At 32.5% G+C, this 26,891-nt stretch overlaps 1 protein-coding gene across 2 annotated transcripts in view; it reads left to right on the top strand.

Annotated features, from left to right (window-relative positions):
- LOC148629052 (uncharacterized) overlaps positions 1–26,891 on the top strand; it is a 47,685-nt gene that overhangs the window by 4,887 nt on the left and 15,907 nt on the right. For both annotated transcript variants that reach the window (XM_088543039.1, XM_088543050.1), the window contains exons 4-16: positions 9,499–9,597; positions 9,952–10,266; positions 10,524–10,711; positions 12,573–12,747; positions 13,733–13,966; positions 14,595–14,699; positions 14,883–14,990; positions 18,048–18,296; positions 20,279–20,445; positions 21,520–21,672; positions 24,050–24,194; positions 24,418–24,714; positions 25,451–25,650. In XM_088543039.1, coding sequence (XP_088399165.1) covers positions 9,499–9,597; positions 9,952–10,266; positions 10,524–10,711; positions 12,573–12,747; positions 13,733–13,966; positions 14,595–14,699; positions 14,883–14,990; positions 18,048–18,296; positions 20,279–20,445; positions 21,520–21,672; positions 24,050–24,194; positions 24,418–24,714; positions 25,451–25,650 — 2,435 coding nt within the window. The remainder of the gene's footprint in view (positions 1–9,498; positions 9,598–9,951; positions 10,267–10,523; positions 10,712–12,572; positions 12,748–13,732; positions 13,967–14,594; positions 14,700–14,882; positions 14,991–18,047; positions 18,297–20,278; positions 20,446–21,519; positions 21,673–24,049; positions 24,195–24,417; positions 24,715–25,450; positions 25,651–26,891) is intronic.

The following is a 26,891-nucleotide window of genomic DNA, read 5'->3' as shown; positions in this document are numbered from 1 at the left end:
TGACGAACGTTTGAATTCGCTTTATAAAAAGAAACCCGACAATTTGTCGATTTGTCAATTTTCGATTGAATTATCATATGCATGTATTTCATGACAATTAAATGTACTAAAATGCAGTGTTGGTCACCGTTAAAATACCTGCTAAAATAGATTGGTGAACCTCTTTTTAAAACCTGTTTTTATAATCTACAAAATTAAATTCATATCTAGAACATATATTAACCCTGTTGCTAGAACTGTTTTTGAAAAATTAATTTAAACTGACATACGATGAACTGTTTATTACTGGTAAAATATTCTATCTATCTGTTAGTACATTACCCTGTAGACATATAGCATGCAAGGCGGTGCAATATAAAATGTCGATACAAGAATGAATACGCATATATTAAGTAGTACTCCACACAAGAATCATGCAAAAACTGATTCATGGGTGGAAAGCCTACATTTTTTTTTTATTTTCTTTAAAATGTCATAGTAAACGGAAAGTGATATGTCGCTTTTATAAAACCCTTGTTCATAGGAAATAAAAATTATATAGAACGTACTGTATAATTCAAAATTAAGGGAGATTACTCTGAAAATGACAATAAAATACAATAGATTCTATTGGATTTTCCATGTGGATTATCTCATAAGATCAGACAGATTGGAATGAATAATTGTACATTTCATCATATAGACTTATTAAGTAACGATTGGAAAACGAAGTCCACCCGACCTTGTGGGTTTCCTTTACAATAGAAAATAGTTTAACAGTTTGTAAGTTAAGTTTTATTTATTCTAAAATGCTTTCTAAGTAAATGCCGATGCATTTGGATTTTTAGCAAACAATTGGCTCTCCAGAATAAGTTTACCATGCGTATAACTATTTTTTTGGCTACGCAACCCGTGTTCTATTTCGATTTTCATGCTAGAAAGGCATGTGATATTTGCATGTAAAAAGTGTATATCCCTTTCATGTTGTTGTTTCTGTTGATGTTGGGAATCAGTTTTCTATCAACGATTTTGTTATAACTTTTTTGTCTTACTGTTATTGCTTTTTCTTACTTCTGTTGTATTTCTAGAAATTAACCGATGAAATAGGTTTTATCGGCAACTATAATTTGCTGTTTCTTGTCAATAATATTAATTTGCCCCGTGTGAGCATTTGTTCTGTAAAGTGTATCTTTCAATTGAGCATTGTTCCACAATATACCCTAAGAGATGTTTTTTTCAATAAAAATGTTTCTTCATAATACGTTTAGTTATTGATGCTTATATAGATTTCTTTGAATTAGAAATCCTATTAGAAATTCCTTCTATGATAAAAGCAAAAATTCAATCTCTAGAGATATAAAGGTTCCATTCGAAATTTCTATGTTTTATTAGTCCGATTGCATGATTGTTTTCAAAACAGTCATTTTGTTTTAATCTAAAAATTATGACTGTGCAAAGGGAATATACTGATACCGCCATTGCATCGTCTATGGCTTGTTTCGACTATATTAACGTAAATAATTTGTCCAACCAAAGATATTGTTTTATGTAATTTCACAAAAGACAAAAAAAAAAATGAAATTAAAAATAAAAATACAACATCGACAGCAGCAACAACAGCGAAAACAAGAGAAACAATGACAAAATCAAAGACGAATTTCAAGCAAACTAACAAACATACAAACGAACGAACGAGAATTAATAAATTTTATCAATCAATTGATAAATTAATACGTTATGCCAGAGCTTGCCGAAACTACGCAGACTTTTTGTATCGCGCTAGAACTCTGACAAATAGGCTTCTGGAACAGGGTTATGTTGCTGCAAGATTGAAGTCATCACTACAGAAGTTTTATGGTTGTCATCATGAACTCGTGGATCGTTATGGTGTATCCATCAGCACCATGAAAACTGATTTATTCAACGGGTCATAGTGTTCCTTTCCTCGTTTGTCTACCCCGGACTTGACTTTTTATGAGCAACTCGGCGGGTGTTTCTCGAAAAGCAGAGGACGCTTACCCTACCGGTGCACCTGGTCCATGCTCCCAGTTTTTAGTGGAGTCCGAGTTGCTCATTTACTTTTGTCACTTTGTATGTATGGTTTTAGTTATTTTATGTTCTTTGTTGTGTATGTCTGTTTTCCATGTCTGGTCTTTGTCCCTGGATTACATTCTTTTGATTTTCACCGGTAGAAACACCCGCCGAGTTGCTCATAAAAAAGTCATTCCGGGTAGTCGAAAGAGGAAAGGAGCACTATGACACGTTGAACTAATAGGTTTTCATGGCGCAGATGGATAAACCGTATTGATCCACAAATTCATGATGACCATAGAACTTCTGTAGTGATGACTTCAATCTTGTGTGTTTTGTTAGGATTGAGACAGGATATTGTTTTCCACGTTCACTTGGTGCTTTGCTTTTATTTCAGTAATTTCGTGAGTCACGTTTGTTTTTCTTTGTATTTGGATTCGTTCTTACACATCATTCATATCATTGTTGCCAGGGGTTTTAATATCTGAGAACATTGGGATAAACCATTACAACAACAAAACATCATAATAACGATTAATTTATTTTAATAACATACGTATAATGACACGTGTTTCCGACAATTTTTTTTAAATTGAGGCAATTAAACATTATTATATATAATGTACCACCGATTTAGTTTACCACGAAAATGAATATAGAGAAAGCTGTGACGATATTGTTATCCTCTATGATATACGACTGCCTCGGTCGAAAGTATTATTTTCTCACTAAAGAGACAGGGGTATGCCTATTTCTAATCATGAAATTACCTTGTGTCATCAACGGGCAGCAATGACACGTATTTTAACGTCTCTTAAATACAAAAGACTTTCGGTAAATCGGGCATTCTGAACTGTCGTACTGAACAAAAAATTAAGTTTAAGTACAAATATACCAATCGTTTATATTGCAAATGTCGATGTGATGTACATGTATTCACTCCCGTATTGGTATCAATGCGTATTCTGAAAAATTCGATACCCTCAATTCAAAATAATTTTCAGAATATAATAGCATTAAAACCTATGATTTTTTTCAACACTTTATACTTCTTTTCCCAAAACTCAAAAACATTATTCATCGTTGTTACTCCACAAAAGACAGTAAACCTAGATACAAATATGTAGTGCTTGGTAGAGATTCCTCATACTTTGTAAAAAGTAGGTTTTTTTTTACAACATATTTGTCCAGTATGGTGGACGTGTTTTACAACAAACGGGCGGCATTTCAATAGGAACAAATTATGCTGTCTATTTGCTGACCTATTCAGGGGTGTTAAATTCTTTATTTCTTATCATTAGTTGGGAATAAGGTAGTAAAATTGTAATACATTTTGTTACATCTACTGTTTGTTGATCGTTTCAAGAATAAAACAAACCTTGTTCAAAATGGTCATACGAAAACAAATAAAATTTATAAAGACATAAACGATTAATTTGAAACTTATTAAGTGATCATGTTGATTTATTTTATGAGTCTATAATTGTTTGATATCACCCTAATTATACCAATCACGGAATAATTTAATTGATGTTTCTATGAAACCTTTCATGTCCAATATTCCACGTATATGTGCATAAGAGTCTAAGTTTTTGATTTTTGATAGTTATCTTATCCTGATTATCAATGCTATAATTTTCTGGACAAAAATACGTCTAAACGTCTAATTAAATAGAAAGTAAACGTAAGCAATTGTGTTTCAAATCGTAAAACCTTTACTTTATGATAAAAGGTAGTTTTTTTCTATCCACAGGCGCAAGGCCAAATCATACAAAGTACAAAAAAAACAGAAAAAAAATAAAAAAAATACAATTGACATGGATACCCCGTCTTTTACTATGTTTTTTTCAGTAGTTGCAAAAGTTTGTAAGCATTGTATGCTTACAGCTATTGAATGGTATAACTTCCTACTTATACCATATTCCACCACCCCATTCCTCATTATCACCATCCCTATTCCCTATTGATGATTCCCCATTCCCCACCCCCGTACAATCCCCATTGCATGTTTAAATCAAATATTTACGTTATCAACTTAAATTATATATTTTTAAATTCTCATTGTTATTAACTAAATTTAATATATTTTTATAACAATAAAATGAAAACTAGTTTCTCCATCCTCCCCAATCGAAATTGCCATCCCCCCATACACCATCCCCATCCCCATTCACCATCCGCTATATATCATAGAATGGGAAGCTTTCCCCATACAAGTACCAACATTTGAACATTTGATCATTGCAAGGTCATTTCTATTTTGAAAGCTCCAACTACTGATTTTTTTTGGTTAATTCAAAGCCTTAATCGTATTTAATCTTACAAATTGTTAACTTGAACTTCACTGAGACGTAGTCATCAGTCAGTCTGTTAGCCAATTTTATGTTTCATTGATTTACCAATTATATCATGATCATATTTAAACTGTCTCTCTCCTACTATTATTGATATTATGTGTGCTTATAAATATGAACAAATCACACATGATTTTTGTTGTATTGTCACAATTATAGTAGTAAATTCACATAAGAATAAAAACGACAAAAGTAAAAAAAAAATAAACAAATTTACGTACTACCAGCTAAAAGATAAAATGATGTAATTCTTGTAATTCAAAAGATTTTAAAGTTTATTATTCTTAGTTGCTGCATCTTCTTGTTGCAGCCACTTTATATTGTGGGATTTGATTTCGGGCTTTGGTGACAGACAACAACTACCTGTTTGACGACTCAGTTCATATTTGACCGTAAACTAAAGTAAAAGTGCGGAGGTATCAATATTATAAAATGTTACATATTCTTTAAAGAACTCTTATGTGTTTTGATTTTGAAAATCATTTAATCAATGACCCAAACACTATAAAACATTAACAAATGCTGGTATTATATTACCGTTTGATATTTTTTAAAGAATAAGACACCGAATATAATTGAACTACTTTTCTATTATATTGGTAAATTTTGTAATGGACAAATATAATTTTTGTTGAAAAATCGATAAACATACCTGCTTGTTCAAACAAGACATAACAATAGGCAAAACAAAACAAAAAAGAAAGCGGAGATAGAATTAACAAACACCACATTGAAACTTAATACTAAATACTAATGAGAAAGCGAAATGTCATCACAGAAAAAGTGGATCCTTGGGGTTCGACACAAAATATGTCATAACTAAGCCACTTGACCTTGTTTTAAAATTTTGCCTACCACAAATGAAATTCAATACACATTTCCGAGTTTAACCATAATTTTGTTATTGAAAGAGCATAAAAACCTAAACCTTTATTTTCTGTAATCAGTTGGAGGCTAGTTGTATGTGTTATTGCTCGTTAACGCCTATGAAGTTTTTCGGAAGAGATTATGTCGACCAAATATTGATAATTAATTTCATAGTTGTAAGTCGTTAGATTAACAGTTGGGAAAAATGTGACTTTGAACTTTGACTACAAATTTCTCGTTTAATATTTAAAGTTGTCTATTGTACTAACATTGACACTGAAATTCCCTATATAATATTAATTTTATGACTAAGTATTTACCTACAGTACTACTCGAATAAGTACTGTGAATTATAGATAAACAGTTTTATATTAACTCGATTCAAGGTACCATTTAAGAGACGCTTGTTCGCCATATTCACTCGGTTTTGTCTTTATATCCAAATCGTTAGTCTCATTTATTATATCAGTGTTGGTTTTTACACATTTCTATTATTTGTGTTAACCCTTGTTTGACAGGCCAGTCAAATCTCACGCACATTACGTGAGACTAAATGCATTTTGAAGCTGATTTTTCTTTGATGTAATGTTTCGTTTTTGCCAAAACAAATTTCATTCTTGAAGAATTTGCAGCCCTAACTTGAATGTCTGGGAAAATGGGATGAAACATTTTAAAATCATTATCGTGACATCCGTGTATTGACACGTTTTTCTTTTACACATTTTTGTAAGAATTGAGGCAATTAAAAACTAATGTATATAATGTACCACTGATGTGGTTTACAGTGAGTGTGGATATGAAAAAAGCCGTGATAACATATTACACATGCAACGTTTTTGACGTCACAATGACACGTATTATTACGTCATGTTTAGCGTTAGAAAATGAATCAAACACCCTAGAAATTGCACGCAGCCTCGTTTGAGAACTTGAAATATTACCCTTTGGAGCCTGCGATTTCTTTGTATCGCACGCTCAGCTGTTTCAGAATTTAATTTTCAGATAGTGATGTGGAACAAAGTATTAGTATTATAATACTGTTTGTTACATTCACTTTTTGTTTGTCGATCTGATAAAGAACCAAAATTTAAATTGTTTCCAATGTTTAAAAAAAACGGCCAAACGAAAACAAATAAAAAAAGAGATAAACAATTATGAAATAATTTGTAAACTGTTAGTTGCTCATGCTGCTCTTTTTCATGATTTCAGAATGGTTAAGTTATTACCTTAAATATACCAATTACTGAATAATTCAATTTTTACGTATAAAATGCCAAATATCTGTGCATTTTGTTTCTGATTATCGTTAATTTTCAGGCAGCCCATGACTTAATGGTAAAGTATATGACTACAACCTTATAGAACTGATATTCACAGACCTCAGTTGAATGCATAAAACCGTTTTTCGTACTCTGAAACTAACTTTCATTGATATTGCAAAACAATTAGCTAAATTTGTATTTACGAATAGCTTATCATGTCCTTAATATGTCAAATATAATTTCTGATAAGACATGAAAATGATTCCAAACGAATGCACTTATTTTCCAAATTGTAAAACCTATACTTGACAAATTAGCGATGATAGTTGTTTTGCAATTACCTAAGGCAAGTACACATGATTCTGAGTACAAATTAAACAGGTTAAGCCATGTTTTTACAGAATGTAGTAATGAATTGTTTTTTTTTTTTTATTGAAAGAATATTTATTTTTAAATTTAAATAGGTAATGGATTTTGTTATGATAAAAACAAGAATAAACCAATGCATGAAGACAAAGAAAAAGATTAAAGCATTGACCTTTTAAAGATGAAAACATTGACCTTTTCAATGGATGGATAAAAATTTTAAACTACTACCTTGTTCCAAGATCTTACATGCGGCAATTTAAATATGATACACATTGTCAATTTCTACTGAGATTTTGTCATTGAGGGTATAAAAGTCTTTATTTTCTGTAATCAGGTGGAGGGAAGGTTCATGTGTTATTGTTCGTCTGTTAACGCCTATGGGGTTTTCCTATAGAGTTAATAATAATAACCAAAATGATTCATTGATTTAAAAGTCATTTATTGTTGGCTTAACAATTGAGAATAAAACTTTTAATTTAGACTTACATATCACTCGTTTAATATTTAAAATTTACAACTTTACAATGACTCGAAAGTACCCTATTGACACAAAGTTTACGACTTAGTAATGACCACCAGTACTATTTGAATTGGTACGATGAATTATAAATAAACAGTATTGTATTAATTTTATTCAGGTTTACTATTTAAATCTGATGATTTATTTCAACTTATATAAAATTATACAATAATAAATAAAGATAAAAAAAAATCAAAAGAATATTTTATGTTACACTTCAATACGAAGAAGTATATTTGGGTCAGCTGATTAGGATTCAATACCATAAATTGAAAAAAGATGGAAAAAAATCATAACATGAAATATGGAACGTCGAAATGACCCCTATATACTAAACACCACCCAGATGCGACCTGGATGACTAGTTATTGTCCTTTGTGCTAGACATAGTCATGGATCCTAGTTGTCTTCGATTGACATTTGTACCAGACATCTCCACGAAGCTTTAGTATTGATCTGTCTACTGGGTATTGTTCTAAGAACGCTTGCCTAACAATGGACCTTTGTACAAGACAGTCATAACATATAATTCAATTACACAGCCAAAATGATTTCACACCATTTTACAAGAATTTCGCGTGATTTTCAGTTTTTACATGAATTTTCAAGTGAAAACGACGTTAACTTCACGTGAACAATGTTTGTGTAGCAACCTAGCTTTGTTATAGACGAATTATTTGCTGCTTCAGTTATGACACTTGTACCGACATATCCAGGAGGCCAATTTAACTTCGTGTGAACTTGATTTACAAGCCATTTTTAGGAAGCCTTTTTACCTTGATATTGGACCTTGTAGTAGACACGGTCACGAGATCTGATTGCCTCAAAACTGACGTATATACTAGAGAACGTCACGAGGTCCAGTTGACTTTTTTTACTAGACTACGTCACGAAAACTAGTTGTTTTGGAAATTACATTAGTTCTGAACACCACAACGACGCCTTGCGGTTATGAACTGACGTTTTTATTAGACACTGTCTTGAAGTCTTACAACCTTAAGACATTCTAATATACATCGACGTATAGATTAGGTGTCTTAGTATATTTAATCATTAACTCTTTTCTTGCTTATGTACTGTGTTGTCAATGACTTTATATTGTTTTCATTTGTTTATCTAAATTGCCATGTGTCATCATAAGGAAGCAAGAATCAATCTTTCTCAAGATATTTTTTTTCTCAGTTATTAATGATAGAGAATATTCTGTAGTTTGGATAAACTTATTTTTTTCAACTGTCATCTTAGTTCAAAGATTTGGTGTAAGTGTCTTTCAGATAACTAAGTTTCTCTTTTCTTTTTAATGCCTTACACATTATCTTAAAAGTTCAATAAAGAGTAATCAAAGGTACCAAGGTTACAACGGTAATCAAAAGAATGTAATCCAGGGACGAAGACCAGATATGGAAATGGAAAACAGACATACACAACAAAGAACATAAAGTAACTAAAATCATACATACAAAGTAACAAAAGTAAATGAGCAATCCGGACTCCACTAAAAACTGGGAGCATGGACCAGGTGCACCGGTAAGGTAAGCGTCAAGTTTTCGTTAAAGTTGGAAAAAAGATTTTCATATTGTTGTAATTTCTCTCTCTTAATTTTTAAACCTTTTTATTGTTAACAATACGCGTATAATTTATTTAACATTTTTTAACAATTAGTAATTCAAAAATTAAAATTGAAAGGAGCTTTCAAACGGTGAAGTGTACAGAATTGATAATTCTACAGTTACCAACATATGTTTAATTTTTGTTTTGCACTGTGTTTGATAGCATATCTACTTTTTGTCAAATTGCTAAATTGAAACAAGATGGAAATATAACTCCTACTTCATTCTTATGCTTTTTTGAATTACATTTACATTTCTTGTAAGAGTACTGCAAAATGTGGTAAAAAAAAGTAAAAACCTGGGCACTTTTGTCTTTTCAACTCTTTCTTACATACAGCGAATATTGAAGATATAAGCAAAATATCAATAAAACTCATCTTTGTGCTTTGAACAACTGACTGTGACTATCTTACTACTACCTATTATAAATCGGATTCGTCTAGAAGTGAGTTATTTCAATATTGATTACAAAATTGTTAGAAGAAACATTTTTTGTTTCCTTACAGAGTGTCATGCCATAGAATGTAAAAACAATGGAACTTTAGATATCGAAACGTGTTTGTGTAGCTGTCCACAAGGCTTTGATGGCTTTTTCTGCGAAATGGGTATTTTATATTTGAATTCAATTCTTCTGTTTCAATAGTATAGAGTTGCAATATTTGAATATGTAAAAAATAAAATTCTTATATCTTTGAATATGTTAAAGCGTTTAATTTGACAAGAGAACAAACTTGAAATACTAATACTTTATTTTCGGTTACTGAATACTTCTCGACTCTTTTATAGTACCATGTTTTAGGTATTTTCCAGCCGAATTCTACAATGAAATAGGCGTGATAATGGACATCCGTCATTTCAAATATAAACATATTTGTTTACTCATAGAAAAGAAGACCACTTAAGTTTGCATTTGTATAAATGTATAAGAGTATAAAAAAATCTTTAAAAATTTATTACAGCATTACATACGTCAGCATGGCCGGAAGGAAGTTATGCCCTGTTTGCCTCGATGTTCGGATGTCCTGAACCAAGTAATTACGGCTGGACGACTGGCTATGTCAATTTGACAGTTGATCCCAGTTATAAAGATTGTATTTGGAATGATGATGATATCTATACATTTGAACCTCATATTTTGGGACCATTTTCTAGTTATAATCTTCGCTTTAACTTCTGTATAATGAAACAAGAAACACTTGATGCAAATCAAACAAAGAAAGCTTGGCCAAAAGGAAACTACTGTGTGTTTAAAGCAGGAAAAAACTGTCCAAATGGTTAGTAAGGTAGTATGGCTTAACTTTATAGAAAAAGACATTTTTTTTAATGTAAAATGACTTTTCAAAAATGATATCCGGGCATTGACATTTGTTCCTTTTACAAATCAAACATTGAAAATCATAAAAATGATTAAAAAAACGAGGATTAATGATGATAAATAATGAATGTAACCAAAAACATGCAAAAATAAAATCATTTACACTTTTTTCCTCCAGTTGCTTATTTTGCCTGATCTCTCTTTATTGTATTTTAGGTTTCCAAGAAGGAAACTTGACAATAGACAGTTTCTCACTAGAACTCGATGGAGAACTCCCCTTTTGTGTTTCGACAAACTTTTCATCTTCTACTACAGATATAACGCTTCAATATTGCTGTCGTGAAGACGGTGACTTGGACAAACCTATTCAATTAGTATCCGAGTTTCCATTTATTTTATTTCCGGTAAGATTAGTTACACCAATCCGTTTATCTTTCTATTAAGATTACAGGAATCGAGTATAAAATCAATCAAATTGCACTTAAGTCTTTTTTGTTAATTATTTACGCGTTAGTACAGCTGAAAATGAAGATAACGTACACAAAATTGAGAAAAAAAGACATCCATCAGAAGTCGTATATTACTAATTTAAATATATCATTAAATCAATGATATATTTGTTCTTTTGCATAAAACTGGATGTTAATTATTCATTATCTAAAACACAATCCTTTATTATTACGTATATGCATACATGCACTGTGCAATGTATCACTTAGATAACATCAAAACTGTCAATATGATATAGATTGCCGAAACATGCCTATACAGAGTAACTTTTCAGATATCGACACAGACCAGGTTTCGATAAAAGAGGTTAGAAACATATTTTGGTTTTACCTTACATAGCTCCGTCCATCCCGAGAGTTTCTTTACACGTTATATAGAAATCTTGAAATAAGATCTAATGAAAAAAAATAACAAAAAGCGTAGATTGAGAGAAGTTTCGATCGATCGAAGATATCTATACTTAATGAAAATAATCAGTACACATTATAGCGAACACTATACAACACAATACGACAGGTATTCACAGAAGTGACTCATTGTTAACGAAGAAATGGGAGGTAGAGATACGGAGTGTCTGGAGTCTTCAACACAATCATGATGAGGATATAGTTATAATACTTAACAAATTGTCCATTCTTTGCATGTAAATGATCCAAAATATGAAGCAAGAGATGATATATTTATAAAAGTGTCCTTGAATATATAACAAGATTCTGCTGAATCGACTTACATTATTTAAGAGCCAAAAAGAAGACTCATTATGAATATGAACATGGTACACACATTCAAATACAGTTATGTTTTGAAAACCTGTATCATTGCGGTGTACGTCTCTGCATCAATTTATGAGGATAGTTTCGGTCAACGCATTGTTCATTTCATGGAAAGTACACCATCCTTGAGTGCACTTGTACCGTTTTCTTGTTGGTTTAAACTGTTTTATACCACAATCGTTCTATTTAGCAAACAGAATGTGTTGAATGAATAATGGTGATATACGGTCAGTGACACTATATAACACTTAGGCCACGCCTACTTTCCTACCTGTTTATCGTAGCGTCACTATCGAGGCCACAAGTAGGAGAGTAGGAAATAAATGTAAAACACGTCGTTTAAAAATATAACTGGATTAAAAAAAATAGAAGGGGTTACAGTATAAAGGAAATAACTGTATATTGACCAGAAATAAAAAACGATATACGACTTCGGCACAAATCGAAAAAAAAACGCTCGGCGAGCCTCGCATTTTATCCCGATTCCAAACCTCATCCGTATATTATTTTTATTTCATGTCAATTTACAGTTATTTTCTTTTTTTATGTTTACTTGTGTTTACTGTATTTTAATACTTGTCTGGTAAATCATGTTATAATCTAGGATATTGTTATTTTGCCATAATGTTTGAATTTTGAAAACATTTCAGGATTTTGCATTCTTGCCATGACATATGAATTTAGAAGACTGTTTGAATGATTTATTTGAACAGATTATACTTGTTCTGAATTCTCGTACCATCATTACAACGGAATTTATTTTATTGCAACGGATAGCTGAGCTTTTCGTAACCGAATCATTGATCATTGCTCCAAGGAAACGATTTTTCCCTAAATATGTTACTGGAAGGTCATTTTGCTTTGTAGTAGGTACTAAATATGTCGTCTTTCATGTATTGATACAAGGCTTTCGACGTATTATGAGTTTTTACTTATATTATAAAACAAAAACGAATATGAGTTTGCGATTTAAACATTACAGGGACCTTCTTCACTAACTTGTCAGCCAGTAGAGGGAATGGATTCATCGTTAGATCTATTTTATTTAACAAGACCAAAGGACGACTTCCACATGGAAGGAATATATCCAAAATTTTCAACACCACCGAAATATGCTGGTCATTTAGGAATGGCTTTCTGTTATTATTCTCCAAAAGGTTGTATAATTTAGAGGAAATCTGAATGTTTTAACAAAAAGTCGATAGTCATGGGACAAATAAAAAGCAAAGATAGGAAAGGAAAGAGTACAGAACTAAGAGATAACACCGACTAATTAAATGTGCTTCTCTGAAATAGTTAAATGTTAGCAAAATATTCATGTAATTTTGTTTACTTTATTCTTCCTTTAACACTTATTATGTTTTTTACGCATTCATCATTTTCCTATGGCAGTCGAATAATGAGGTTTTTGTTTCGTTGTTTTTTTTCCCGATTCTAGAAAAAGTATACACACTTCAACAGGAATGCTGTCTTGTGGTATAACAATCATAACGAATTTAAGACTTAACGTAGTTCTGTATACATGCATTAATATGTCAACTAATGTTTTGAGACAACCCTACTTTCTTCTATACTCGAATTCACCTCAGCCTGTTTTCAGTTTTCTTAAATTATCTTGTAAATTACTCATAAGTTCCTTTATAAAAATTTGCCATTTTATTCATGTCGTTCTGTACCACATCTCTCATACAATTATTTCTCGTTCTCACCTCGGAGATCGAAATATTTCCATATTTTTTTTCTACGACAATTTTGCACTGAACGTATTGTTTATTCGCTATCTTGTTTCTATGGATATTTTGAGATGTTCCCTATTACCTCACAATTGGAGAGCTGAAATACCATGATTTCCCACCATATTTCTGCTCTTTACCATTAATGAAAGAAAAAAAAACCCGAAGTTCCGAATGAAAATATTACAACTGGTAACCACATATAGTATTGAATTGGCAGGGAACCAAAAATATGGCGGAAAATCATGGTATTTCATCTCTTTAATTGTGAGGTAATAGGGAAAATCTCAAAATATCCATAGAAACAAGATGGCGGATAAACAATACGTTCAGTGCAAAACTCCCGTAGAAAAACTAAATATGGAAGTATTTCGATTGCTTCTATTTTAACATAATGGTTTTGTTCCAGAACGGAGGGAATGCATGTACAAGGTTGACAATGGTGCATCATACAATGGTCGTTTAAATATTACAAAGACAGGTAGACCATGTCAGCTTTGGAAGGACGTTGGAAAATTTACGACCGATAAACAGTGGATAGGCGAGTTTGAGTATAACTATTGTCGCACAGCATGGTGGCAAACACCTCCTGGTTGTCAACTCAGTGAAAATGAATGGGAACTTTGTGATATACCTGAATGCGGTAAGCAAATAGTGCAGTAAGAAAGTCAAAACAATGGTTGCTTGCTATTAATTTACCGGTAAAATATGTATTTCATAACAAAATATCAAAATAATGTTACGATATTTGGTTCTTATAATCAATCGTAAATTTCTGTTTGGAAGGACTTAGTAAATTGCATGTTTCCAGGAAAAACCATGAAACGTAAAGACTACCAAGCAACTAAAAGAACTGATGATTAAGGTTATAGTTGTCTACTAAGTCCAATAAACAGCTATGAGCGAACTTTGTATACAACAATCAGGAAACACTGATTGGAAGACATATGCTTACTGTACTGATAAAATTCCAAACAATTTTTATAAACTGAGATATCTTAATAGTAATTATTAACAAGTAGGCAAAGATAATCATTTGTCAACCTTCCCACTTTTTCACACACTTAAACAAAATAAACGAAGTCTGTGAAATAAGTACCATTTAATGGTTATGGCTCATTTATAAACTTTAAATATATTAAGTGTGATAACAATTCCATATCCCAGTAATTTGATAATGATATAAGATAGACTATTTGCGATTAAATGAAAATGGTAATGTTTTAAAGTATATATAAATGATATTAATCATCCATTTAAAACCTTTTTAGATGTAGATGGCGATGACCTGAAGATTTTTGGAGAGGGTTTGAGTTATAATGCTCCACCGACACTGGAGGGAAGCCTTGCAGGATATGCGGTAGATGGCAAATTCGGTAATAAATTGATTGAGAAAGCGTCTTGCAATTTTACTGGTTCGTAACTCAAGTCTTTATGTTCAAAATGAAATAATAAACTGAACTAAAATGTTAGGATTTGTCTACATGTTACATATTGGAATTAAACATTGATTTTAACACAGATTTATACCTTAAAAGTTGTTTATTTTGGTTATCTAGGTCCGGATGCAACTGCCTCTTTCGCAAGACTATATACCAAGCCATGGTTTTTGCTAAATTTACAGGAAGACATTGAAGTACATGCCATTATCCTTTACAGAAGCAAAGGTAAGTTAAAGAAATTAAAAAAAAAACCTGACAGCAGTTCGGACACACTGTTGTCTTGTAAGAATGTGGTGTCCCCAGATGGGAATCTTAGCACACTCACATCTGGTATGGAAAGTGCCCCGACCAACTCAACTAAAAGTACCCAATCACACGTTCAGTCTGCAGACCATCTATTCCAGTGCAAAAATTCTATTTGAAAACTATCAAACCATGTTCTGTCACTTTAAATGACATATTTGACTGCAACGATGACGAACCACATTGTACCATTTCAAAATATGGTATAAAAAATGCAAAACATGCAAATTTCTTATAACCGACTCTTAATTCTCCAGTTCCCTTACAAACAAAACCTTCCATTCAAGAAGTCACGATAACTTGAGTTGCAAATTAACAAACGTAATATATGTATTAGAATGCAACTTATGTGGTTTAGTATATGTCGGAGAAACACAAGAACGATTAAACAAAAGAATGTGCGGTCATCGTTCGGGAATAAACGCCACCAAATTCCCGACAGTTTATCAACATTTTTGTCAACAAAATTATGCAATCCTTTCTATGAAAGTTCGTTATTTAGAAAAAAAATTACCGTCCTACGAACGTCCCATTCTAAGTAAAAACTATCTTATGGACAGAGAGGAGTACTGGATCCGCAGACTAGGTACTGCAATACCTTATGGATGCAATGACAACATCAAAAGTATAGGAAACCTTTCAAGCCAATATAACAATAGCATAAATGTGATGAATTTATTTGACAAAAATCCAAGACGGGAAAATAGATGGTCTTCTTCCGTTCATACAAAAAACCCTTGGATTTCATCACTTTGGAACCAAACATTCTTTACCTGTCACTCTACTACACTCCCTTTCTAAAACAAGTCTTGACACTCCTGTTTCTGACCCCATCTCATCATTATACAGACTTGTTGCCATCATTTTGGATATTGGTTTCCGCAGATTCTTTAAGCCATTTTGTGTGAAAAGTCAAGATGAAGAAAAACGACCATTTCTTCCACTATCGTTTGTCAACAAATGTATAGATGCAATTAATTTGGCTAACATCCTCCATCACAAAAACGTTACCAACAAAATTCCCCCATATTTCAAAGACAAATCCATATCAATTATTTCATATTCCTATACTTCACCCATTGCATCCAAAATTTTTCATTATAAAAAGCTATTCCATAACCTCGAGATTGAGGATTTCAAGGCTAAACCACCTGACTGTTCATGCAAAAACTCTCTATTCAAATATGGTCCTTCTGGTCACGTCGTTCCTGGAGATTTAACCATCAGAAAACGAATCTCTACGTTATATCCTTTCTAAATGTCCCAAGTACCGTGAACCGTGCTCCATAAATTGAAATTATAATTTTATAGTTCTTACGGATGCCGTGGAGGACTATGCAAGAAAATGGATAAAACGAGAACAAGAAGACATTGATTCTCTGTCAGAGTGGTTAAAGGCCGTGAGGTCTTTAATTTTGAAACTAATGAAAGTTTTATGTAGGTCTATGAGTGCCAAGATTACATCAGTTTTCAAAGACCCCGATGTAGCAAAAACATTGTCTACTATACTGGACAAATATGATGTCGTACCAGCAGACAGAGCCCAAAACCACATTGTTTTTGTCTGCAAAACGTTTTACATCTAATGTTTATTATCAGATGTAGACGTAGAATATAATAGCAGTGATAAGACCTATACTGCTTCCACACTCTCCAAAGAAGAGATTGTGGAAAACCATTAATTTCTGCTAACCTCTTTTGGTCTCTCTACTAAGGACGATGATTGTGATTTACCGTCTATGTATTGGATTCCTAAACTCCACAAGAATCCATACAAACAACGTTTCATAGCTGGATCTGCAAAATATACCACCAAACCTCTTTCAAAACTTTTAACTTCTATACTCACAATATTTCAAAGAGGGACTGCAGTCCTACCAAAACACTTGTTACTCCCGTAGTGGTATTAATTCAATGTGGATCCTGAAAAAATAGAAAGATCTTTCGGAAACAATCAGTTCAAGACTATTATCTGAATATAACAGCATGAAAACCTATGATTTACTTCTATTCCTCATAGTTAAAATCCCGACATAAAACATTATACATTGTTGTTTTTTTTCGAAAAAGATGGTACACCTAGATACAAATATATAGTTCTTTGAAGAGATTCCTCATACGTTGTAAGAAATAATTCCAAATCATCTTCCAAATATACAGAGGAAGATATTTACAAAATGCTGAAATTTTTAATCGACAACATATTTATCCAGTGTGGTGGACGAGTTTTCCAACAAACGGTCGGCATTTCATTGGAAACAAATTGCTGACCTATTCCTGTTTTTAGTGGAGTCCGAGTTGCTCATTTGCTTTTGTTACTTTGTATGTATAATTTTATTTGCTTTATGTTCTTTGTTGTGTGTGTATTTTTTCCGTGTCTGGTCTGTGTCCCTGGGTTGCATTCTTTTTGGTTGCTGTTATAGCCTTGGTTCTCTTGATTATTCCTTTGAAGCAAAGGTAAGTTGAAATTAAAAAAAAAACACAAAGAAACAAGACAATAAGTAGAATAGTAAATTTCATTTTTATTTTGCAATGTATTTCGTAATTTTTATAAAGAAAGCAATGATTTATCATATGTTCCTAGTAAAATAAATTGTGATACGTTCTATCTGAAATCAATTCGGTGATTTCATTCTCAGACTTTTTCCTGCCAAAACGTAACAACACAAATTCCATCAGCCCATCGCAAAATTTCTGTTAAAAATAGCAATAAATAATGGAGGAAATACATACAGCAAATATAATAATAAATTGATGATCGTGAATAACCAAAATATAATTACTCATGACAAGAGCCCAGAGAGAGATTGAACTTGTAATCATATTTTATTCACTCTTTCCGATAAATCAACTTAGTACATGGATTCAACGAACTGCTATTGTTGAAACTCACTGGTCATATCTTCATATATACTAATTGATCAATGTATCTGGTCATGTCACTGCCTATTAACTTAATTTATCTATTTTACCATGTAGTATACTTCCCTGTGAACCACAGATATTTGGGGACTTACGTTAGTACTAACAGATGGGATTTTTTATCTCATGGTGCATTACGGTGTGACGACATTCGTAATCCACGATGGAACACTATATTCCGATACCAATGTAAAAGGCCGATAACCGGCCAATATGTCAGCGTGCGGAACTTTGACTTTCCTGATGACTACAGACACGGTTATTTCCATTATTTTGAACTAAATGAGATTCAGGTGATTGGGAAGCGTAAGTACCATATGACCTATCCCCTAATCCTTCATCATATTGTAGTTAAAGTAATGTAGCATTATTGCAGCATAAATCTGAAATGAAAATATGATTACTTGCCTTATATTCTATATTAAATGCTTCCGTTTTATATTAAAATTCAAATACTTTTGACTAATACCACATGCCTCTCATTAGATATACACAAATAAAGTCGTTTCAGTAGTCATTTACTATGTCTATCCCTGTCGACTTTATCGCTGAAATCAGTGGTGTATGCCATTACCGAAAAAATATTCTATAGTGTTTGACGTGGTTTAAACAATATCACTTGTTATACCTTAACTTGCAAAGTGGGAGAAGGTGGTATAGCGATGAGGGTGTACGTCCTTCATTCACGTCCTTCAGTTAAGCAGATGAGGACCAATCTCTTATCCTTAAGTGCTCTTACACTGCTGAAGTGAATGAAATGAAACTTTCCCTACCGCTTACCCTACCGCTTACCCTACCGATGCCCTGATCCAAGCTCCCAGTTTTTAGTGGAGTCTGGGTTGCTCATTTGCTTTTGTTACATTGTATGTATGATTTTAGTTACTTCATGTTATTTGTTGTTTATGTCTTTTTTCCATGTCTGGTCTTTGTCCCTGGATTACATTCTTTTGATTACCGTTATAACCTTGGTTCCCTTGATTGTTCTTTTACAGAATCTTTATTACATATCCCCACTGTGTACCCTTTATTAAAACTCAATTTAGGAGTTTAACACAACAAAATATGGACTTATCATTTATGAATGTTAGGACATTGGAGACGGATCTATTATCCGCTAGTCCAAGTTTTGTCTTGTTGAGTTTATTGAACCTTTCACAGAATCAGTTTTTACATATTACCATTGTGCAGCATCTTATTTATTTTTCTATCCAAATCAATTTGGAGGCCAAAATGTGCATGTCAACACATGGGGAAGTGGGGTATTAATTTAGTGAGCAATGTCCATAGTTTTCTAGTTTGTATCTGTTTTTACAGAATCTATTTTCAATGCAATGAATCCAGCTTAATTAACCTCACTTCAAACTACAAACCTGAAATATGTACCTGGGAGCTTCTAGCCACGGGACACATAGTCGCCGAAAACCTTAGTTTATATCAAGTTTTCGAAAAGTAGCAGGCAACCTGTTTGTGAAAATGCTATCATTCCTTTGCTAGAGAATTCTATTCTCGGGAAAAACCGGGAAAAAAAACATACAAATATAAAGACTTCTTGAAACCACAAGTGCAAAACAGAAAAAATCGTACCTATTCTTCGTTCAACTTTCCAAATTCCGTTGCAGGTTTTGTTTTTAATTTAATCTTAAATTTTTCTTCTTTGATTGCCAAATCGAAAATGATCACTTTTCAAATTACATGACCTGATAAAAAAACGTAGTAACTGAGATAATGTCTCATAACAACAGATGTCTACATACGAATTTCAATGATATAAAAAAGATATAAAAAATGATTGGATAGCAATAAATAAATAATTCTCCCATGTATCGTGAGCGATTTTTTTTTGGGTTTTTTTTGTTTTTTTTGTTTTTGTTTTTTGTTTGTTTTTTTGTTTTTTTGTTTTTTGTTTTTTTTTGGGGGGGGGTTCTTTTTGGTATTTTGTTTTTTAGTTTTTCTTTTGTTACCAATGTAACACTGTTATGAAAGTATCTAAATAAACAAACGTTTACTAGCAAACACAAGTATCTAACAAAATATCTTTGTTCTTTTAAGTAAGTAATTTTTGGTAATGCGTTGTAAACTATTCAAACTTTTGAGAGATGTCACAAAAAAACTGAAGACGAAATGACATAAAAAGTAACAAGTACATACAAACCAGGGATCAAAATCGGAACAGTGTTGATACTAAACATGAGGAATTTTATGTACTTAAAGGATGTGAAACCTAATACGAATTTTATTTATGTATCTTGTTGACATGACTTGAAAACTCAATTTATTGTTTACATCAGCAACAACGTGCGGTAGACGACTTGGCATGGTAACAGGAGATATTTATGATTACCAAATAGAAGCCTCGTCAAGTAAAACGAATATTTTTACTCCTGAACTTGGTAGATTATTTGCTTCTGGAAACGGTTGGTGTGCGTCAATTGAAGATGAAGATCCTTGGATAATGGTAACATTAATATTTTAGCTGGAAGATAACAATAGAACCGATCTCATTCAACAGTAGAGACATTTGTAATTTGTCATGTTGAATTTCAAAATAAACATTTTGATCAAAGAATGTCATTATAAAATATTTTTTATACTTCATTTGTGATGATTTAGGCCATGTTATTGGATTTTGATGTATGTGGATTTTTCCACTGCTGAAGTTTTTGTCTTTTGTCGGTATTAAGCGAATAATCAGTTTTTTTTTATTGAAAAAATTGGTAGATACCACCAAAGGCACGAACAATGACTATAGATAAACTTTTTTATGTAATAATTAGAGATCTACATGTAAGCTTTTTTAATATATTTAATAGTAAACTCGTTGTATTCTAATAAATATCAAGTCTGTTGTATTTTTGAAATATTTGTTTGGTTTTAAAGTAAAATTTACATAATATTGAAATTAATCATAGGATCAACTACTGTGGCCAGTTTTATTCTTATCAATATATATATATTACAAGAAAAGGTGGGTTTCCAAAGTATTCTGGACCTGATGATCTTGTGGCCATACTTTTAAACTCCACCATTTTTGGACTTTCGGACGAAACTTATTTTTTAGTAATATAATTGGGCATGCTGTGCTAATGTGATAGCAGAACTTATTTCAGCCAATCAGATTTTTTAAATAAAACACAGAAGATTCGACACCTTAAAATTTCTTTAATCAAATTTTCCACAATAATAATTGAATTATCATGTCTGATTACTTTCTGACTAATTATTTATGATTTATGTACCATTCTGGTAGCTAATATTTGTTAAGCAGGTTATAGAGTGAAGCTTTTAGATATCGTACAGCCAAACTACACAAATGTAAGTTATTTTAGCCATACTACAATGTATCTTAAGTAGCTGTCTTTGTAAGAATCATGCAAAATCTGAAAATTTAGTGTTGTAAGATATATCTTTCGTGTTCTGTCCTATTGGTTTTGCCGGCATTCTTCTCTCTTGGTTATATCTCCGATATAGCTATTATTGTGCTTAAATTTTCAAAGGTTTTGTATCTAATAATAACATGAATTTCTTTCAGATTGATTTAATTGTTCCAGTTAGAATACAAGGCATAGAGTTCCAAGGTATTAAAAGTGGACAAAAGGTTATTCTCATCGAATCGTTTTATGTACTCTACGGTATTGACAGGAACAAACTTGTGTTTTACGAAAATCCAAAAGGGCATAAAAAGGTTAGGTTTTAAATTCTCAGATCAAAACCAAAAAAGTAAAACAATATTTCTTCTTTTTATTAGCTCACCTGGCCAATGCTCAAGACAGCTTATGCCATCACTTGGCGTCCGTCGTCATCGTCGATAAATTTTCAGAAATCTTCTCCTTTGAAACTACTAGACCGACAAAATATAAACTCGGCATGATTGTTCCTTATGGTGTTCTGCACAAAATGACGCTTGGATTTTTTTAATCCGTGAAAAAAACATGGCCGTCGTTACTATAAATATAACATAGTGGTCTGAAGGCAGTAATTTGCAAATAACTCAAAAACCGTTGCCTTGAGCAATTTTTTGTGCGAGGTAATATTGTTCTGCATCATAAGACCGACTTATGCCGAAATTTTCAAAACCATTTGTCGACTGATGTAGGAGTTACGGCCCAGAAACAGCTTTTGTGATTGTTTAGATCATATAATGAAAATAAGCATGTTTATTCTTTAGTGTATTGTACTCAAAATGACTGTCGTGATGATTTATAATCCTTAAATAGATATGGCTGCCTATACTAAAAATGGAACATGCACCATGAAAACTGATTTGTACAACATATCATAGCTTTCCTTTCCTCTTCCGACTTGACTTTTTATGAAGAACTCGGCGGGTATATCTAGATAAGCAGAGGACATTTATCCTACCGGTGCACCTGGTCTATGCTCCCAGTTTATAGTGACTTCTGAGTTGCTCATTTACTTTTGTTACTTTGTATGTATTATTAAAGTTACTTTATGTTCTGGGTTGTGATTGTTTTCTATGTCTGGTCTTTGTTCCTGGATTACATTCTTTTGATTTCCGCTAACATATTGGTTCCATAGATTACTCTTTGAACACAATTAAAAAAAAATTTTGCCTTTCGCAAACTTCTGGTTCAAGTCATAAAAGATGCTATTGAAAGCATTTTCTGCATTTGACAATTCAGTTGATTTTAATTTAGCCTGTCTGTTCCTTTATAAATTTTTTTCAAATAACAAAAGGGTTACTCAAGTGAGCGATGCCGGCTCTCTTGAGCCACTAGTTTCTCTTTTGTAACACTTTCAGTTGAACTATTATTACTAATTTTATGTTTCTGTTACTGTGTATTATCGCCAAAAAAAAAAAACAACAAAAAACAAAACAAAACAAATGACGCACGTATTATGTATAAGAATTAAAAAAGGCTAAACTATATAAATTTGTAATTACAGATTTTCTGCAATCTTTGCAATTTGAAGTCGTCTTTTTACAGATTGATAGGGCAAATGAAATCCGCCAAGTTTAATGAGTAGGAGTAATCAAGGGAACCAAGGTTATAGCGGAAATCAAAAGAATGTAATCCAGGGACAAAGACCAGACATGGAAAACAGACATACACACCAAAGAACATAAAAGTAACTAAAATCATACATACAAAGTAACAAAAGCAAATGAGCAACTCGGACTCCACTAAAAACTTGGAGCATGGACCAGGTGCACCGGTAAGGTAAGCGTCCTCTGCTTTTGTAGGAAAACCAGCCGAGTTGCTCATAAAAAATCAAGTCCGGGGTAGACAAACGAGGGAAGGAGAACTATGACCCATTGACCATTAAATAAATCAGTTTTCATGGTGCAGATGGATACAACATAACGATCCACGAGTTCATGATGACGACCATAAAACTTCTGTAGTGATGACTTCAATCTTGTAGCAACACAACCCTGTTCCAAAAGCCTATTTGTTAGAGTTCTAGTGCGATACAAAAAGTCTGCGTAGTTTTGGCCAGCTCTGGCATAACGTATGAGGTGTGATATGATTAGTCCATACGCAGGTGCTTAAGGAATGTTGCCACAGATGAAAGGAAAGTTGATATTTCTGAATGAAAAGTCATCACGTTTGTCGTAAAGTTTGGTCAATAGTTTTCCTTTACCATCGATTTCTAAGTGTAGGTCAAGATATGTGGCTGACTTCACAGTGTCTGTAGTATCCTATATCTCAAGTTCCATGGGGTAGATGCGATGTATCAAATCCCCGAAATTAGGATTGTTTAAAAATAATACGTCCTCTACACAGCGGAAACTGAAATTCAAAAATGTTTACATAGCAATTATGTATCATGATAAAGACCTGTAAATCTAATAATATATTCGATTTCTTCATAATTGTCTTCATTACCCGGAAAAAAATTGTTTAAAAAAGTTTTGAAGATATATTTTCATACTTGTTGGTTGCATCACTTACAAATGAAATTGTCAGGCATTTAGATCTTCCTAATTTAAAAAAAAAACATATGAAAAATACGTTATGGTACACGAACCTGCATGATTTCTTTTTAATAATATTTCGAAACGATTTAGGCAATTAAGTTTTGTTTATACGTGGTAGGTGTTTAAAATAGATCAAGATGTTGGTTCATCGGTGCAGACTATTAGATTTAACAAAGAAATACTTGGCAGATTCTTGAAGATAGAACTGGCAGGCTACAGTGAACCATGCTTAAAAATAGAGATCATTGGCTGTCCAGTTAGAGGTAAAAATGTAATCGATACAAAATTAGTGGAATTCAATGTAATATCGAAACAACTTATCGCTAATAAAAGTTATTTTATTTTTTTCCCAGCGGCAGGTTGTGGTAAAGTTTTAAAGCAAAAACAACAAAAAACAAAAAACAAAAACAAAAACAGACAAACAAACATATAAAACTTATAAAAACCAAAATTTATACATTTCTAATTATATGTGTGTTTTATTAGTGACTAGAGATTTGTTTTGTAAAGAGAAGAAGTATGATTTTGGGTATGAAGTACAACCGAACCACGTATTCTGGATGGAACAAGATCACAATTTGGACAAAATGTTTATCAAAACAAAAGATAACAAGGAATGCATAGAAAGCTGTCAGAATATCAATTGTTTGACATTTACGTATACAAACAGTAACAAGGAGTGTTTCATGCATTATGGTCACCATTACACGCCAAATTGGAAACTTTGGTGGGTAGGAGGGTTTGACCATGACCGTATAAGTTACCAAAGACTTTGTTTTAAAGGTAAATGGAATAGAAATATGTACGCCATATACTGTGATAGCAATGATAACTATAAAATATAAATTAACGAAATGTTTTTTTGTTCGTCAATCCTGCAAAAATGGAAATTTTTTTATATATAGTCATGAGCTATTCTCTTTAATATGTATGTTAAATATTGTAGTGCATTGCAGATGCACATGGATGCCAATTATACAGTTTTCTGTATACCGAAGCTTCTGTTCATTGTACTCAGTGTTTATTGGAGTCCGGATGCCTTATCTACCTTGTTTCTTAGTGCGTGTTAATTTGGTTATTTCATATTAATAGTTTTGTGTATATATTTTTATTATCTAATTTTTATACTTGAGAATATTCTTTTTGATTACTGTTCCTTAGTACCACAGTACTGATTAGTATAGTATACTTACTTGATCAGATCAAAGAGTAATCACGGGAACCAAGGTTATAGCGGTAATCAAAGGAATGTAATACAGGGACAAAGACCAGACATGGAAAACAGACATACACAATCAATTTCCCTTAAAACTGTATTGATCAGTATAGTATACTTATTTGATCTTACGACAGCTTGTTCCAAACGATGCGAAGTTAATGTCTTTCAAAGTATTTGATATTTTGTCTCTGCTTGTTTTTGTTGAGTACTTTTGTTTAAAAAATAAGGTGAATTTTTTATTTTTATTTCTAGTTTTGGCAGTAATAAGAAAAACTTTGTTTTTTTTTAAACTATTTGCAGAATTTTCAGATTTTAAGACGTGTAACCATACAATTTACTTAGAAAATAAAGATTCGGCAACAATATTCTCTCCCAGTTTTCCCTTACATTATGGAAATGGATTGGAATGTTCGTGGGTGATAGAGAGTCCGACTTTTATTGAAATAGAATTTATTTCTACATTGTTGCCGGACAGTTTGGTAGCCAGTGACCTTCAGAGGGTAAGTTATTTTTAAGGATGATGATTGTGATTTACCGTCTATGCACTGGATTCCTAAACTCCACAAGAATCCATACAAACAACGTTTCATAGCTGGATCTGCAAAATGTATTATCAAACCTCTTTCAAAACTTAACTTCTATACTATTAACTGAATATAATAGCATTAAAACCTATGATTTTTCAACACTGTATACTTCTATTCCTCATACTCAGGCTTAAAAACATTATACATCTTTGTTTTTTTCCAAAAAAGATGGTACACATAGATACAAGATATATAGTTCTTGGTGGAGATTCTTCATACTTTGTAAGAAATAATTCCAAATCATCTTCCAAATATACAGAGGAAGATGTTTAAAAATGCTTAAATTTTCAATTGACAACATATTTGTCCAGTGTGGTGGACGTGTTTTTCAACAAACAGTCGGCATTCCAATGGGAACAAATTGTGCCCCTTTACTTGCTGACGTATTCCTTCACGCTTATAAGGCTGACTATCGTTTGGCTAGATCCTTCAATCTCATTTTCCGCTATATAGATGACGTATTATCTTTAAACAATCCTAATTTCGGGGATTTGATACATCGCATCTACCCCAAATAACTTGAGATAAAGCCTACTACAGACACTGTAAGGTCAGCCTCATATCTTGACCTACACTTAGAAATCGATGGTAAAGGAAAACTATTGACCAAACTTTACGACAAACGTGATGACTTTTCATTCTAAATTGTCAACTCTCCTTTCCTCTGTGGCAACATACCTTCAGCACCTGCGTATGGAGTATTCAAATCACAACTCATAGGTTATGCCAGAGCTGGCCGAAACTACGCAGACTTTTTGTATCGCACTAGAACTCTGACAAATAGGCTTTTGGAACAGGGTTATGTAGCTACAAGATTGAAGTCATCACTACAGCAGAGTTTTATGGTCGTCATCATGAACTCGTGGATCGTTATGTTGTATCCATCTGCACCATGAACACTGATTTATTTAACGGGTCATAGTTCTCCTATCCTCGTTTGTCTACCTCGGACATGACTTTTTTTTAGCAACTCGGCGGATTTTTCTAGAAAAGCAGAGGACGCTTACCTTACCGGTGCACCTGGTCCATGCTCCAAGTTTTGGAGTAGTGGAGTCCGAGTTGCTCATTTGCTTTTGTTACTTGTATGTATGATTTTAGTTACTTTTATTTTCTTTGGTGTGAATGTCTGTTTTCCATGTCTGGTCTTTGTCCCT

This window comes from Perna viridis, chromosome 1 (genome assembly GCF_037379345.1).
Source record: "Perna viridis isolate PV_CMFRI_1.1 ecotype Kerala chromosome 1, ASM3737934v1, whole genome shotgun sequence".
Taxonomy (NCBI): Eukaryota; Metazoa; Mollusca; class Bivalvia; order Mytilida; family Mytilidae; genus Perna; species Perna viridis.
Note: the sequence above shows the minus strand (reverse complement) of the source record. Positions and strands in the feature narration are given on the sequence as shown.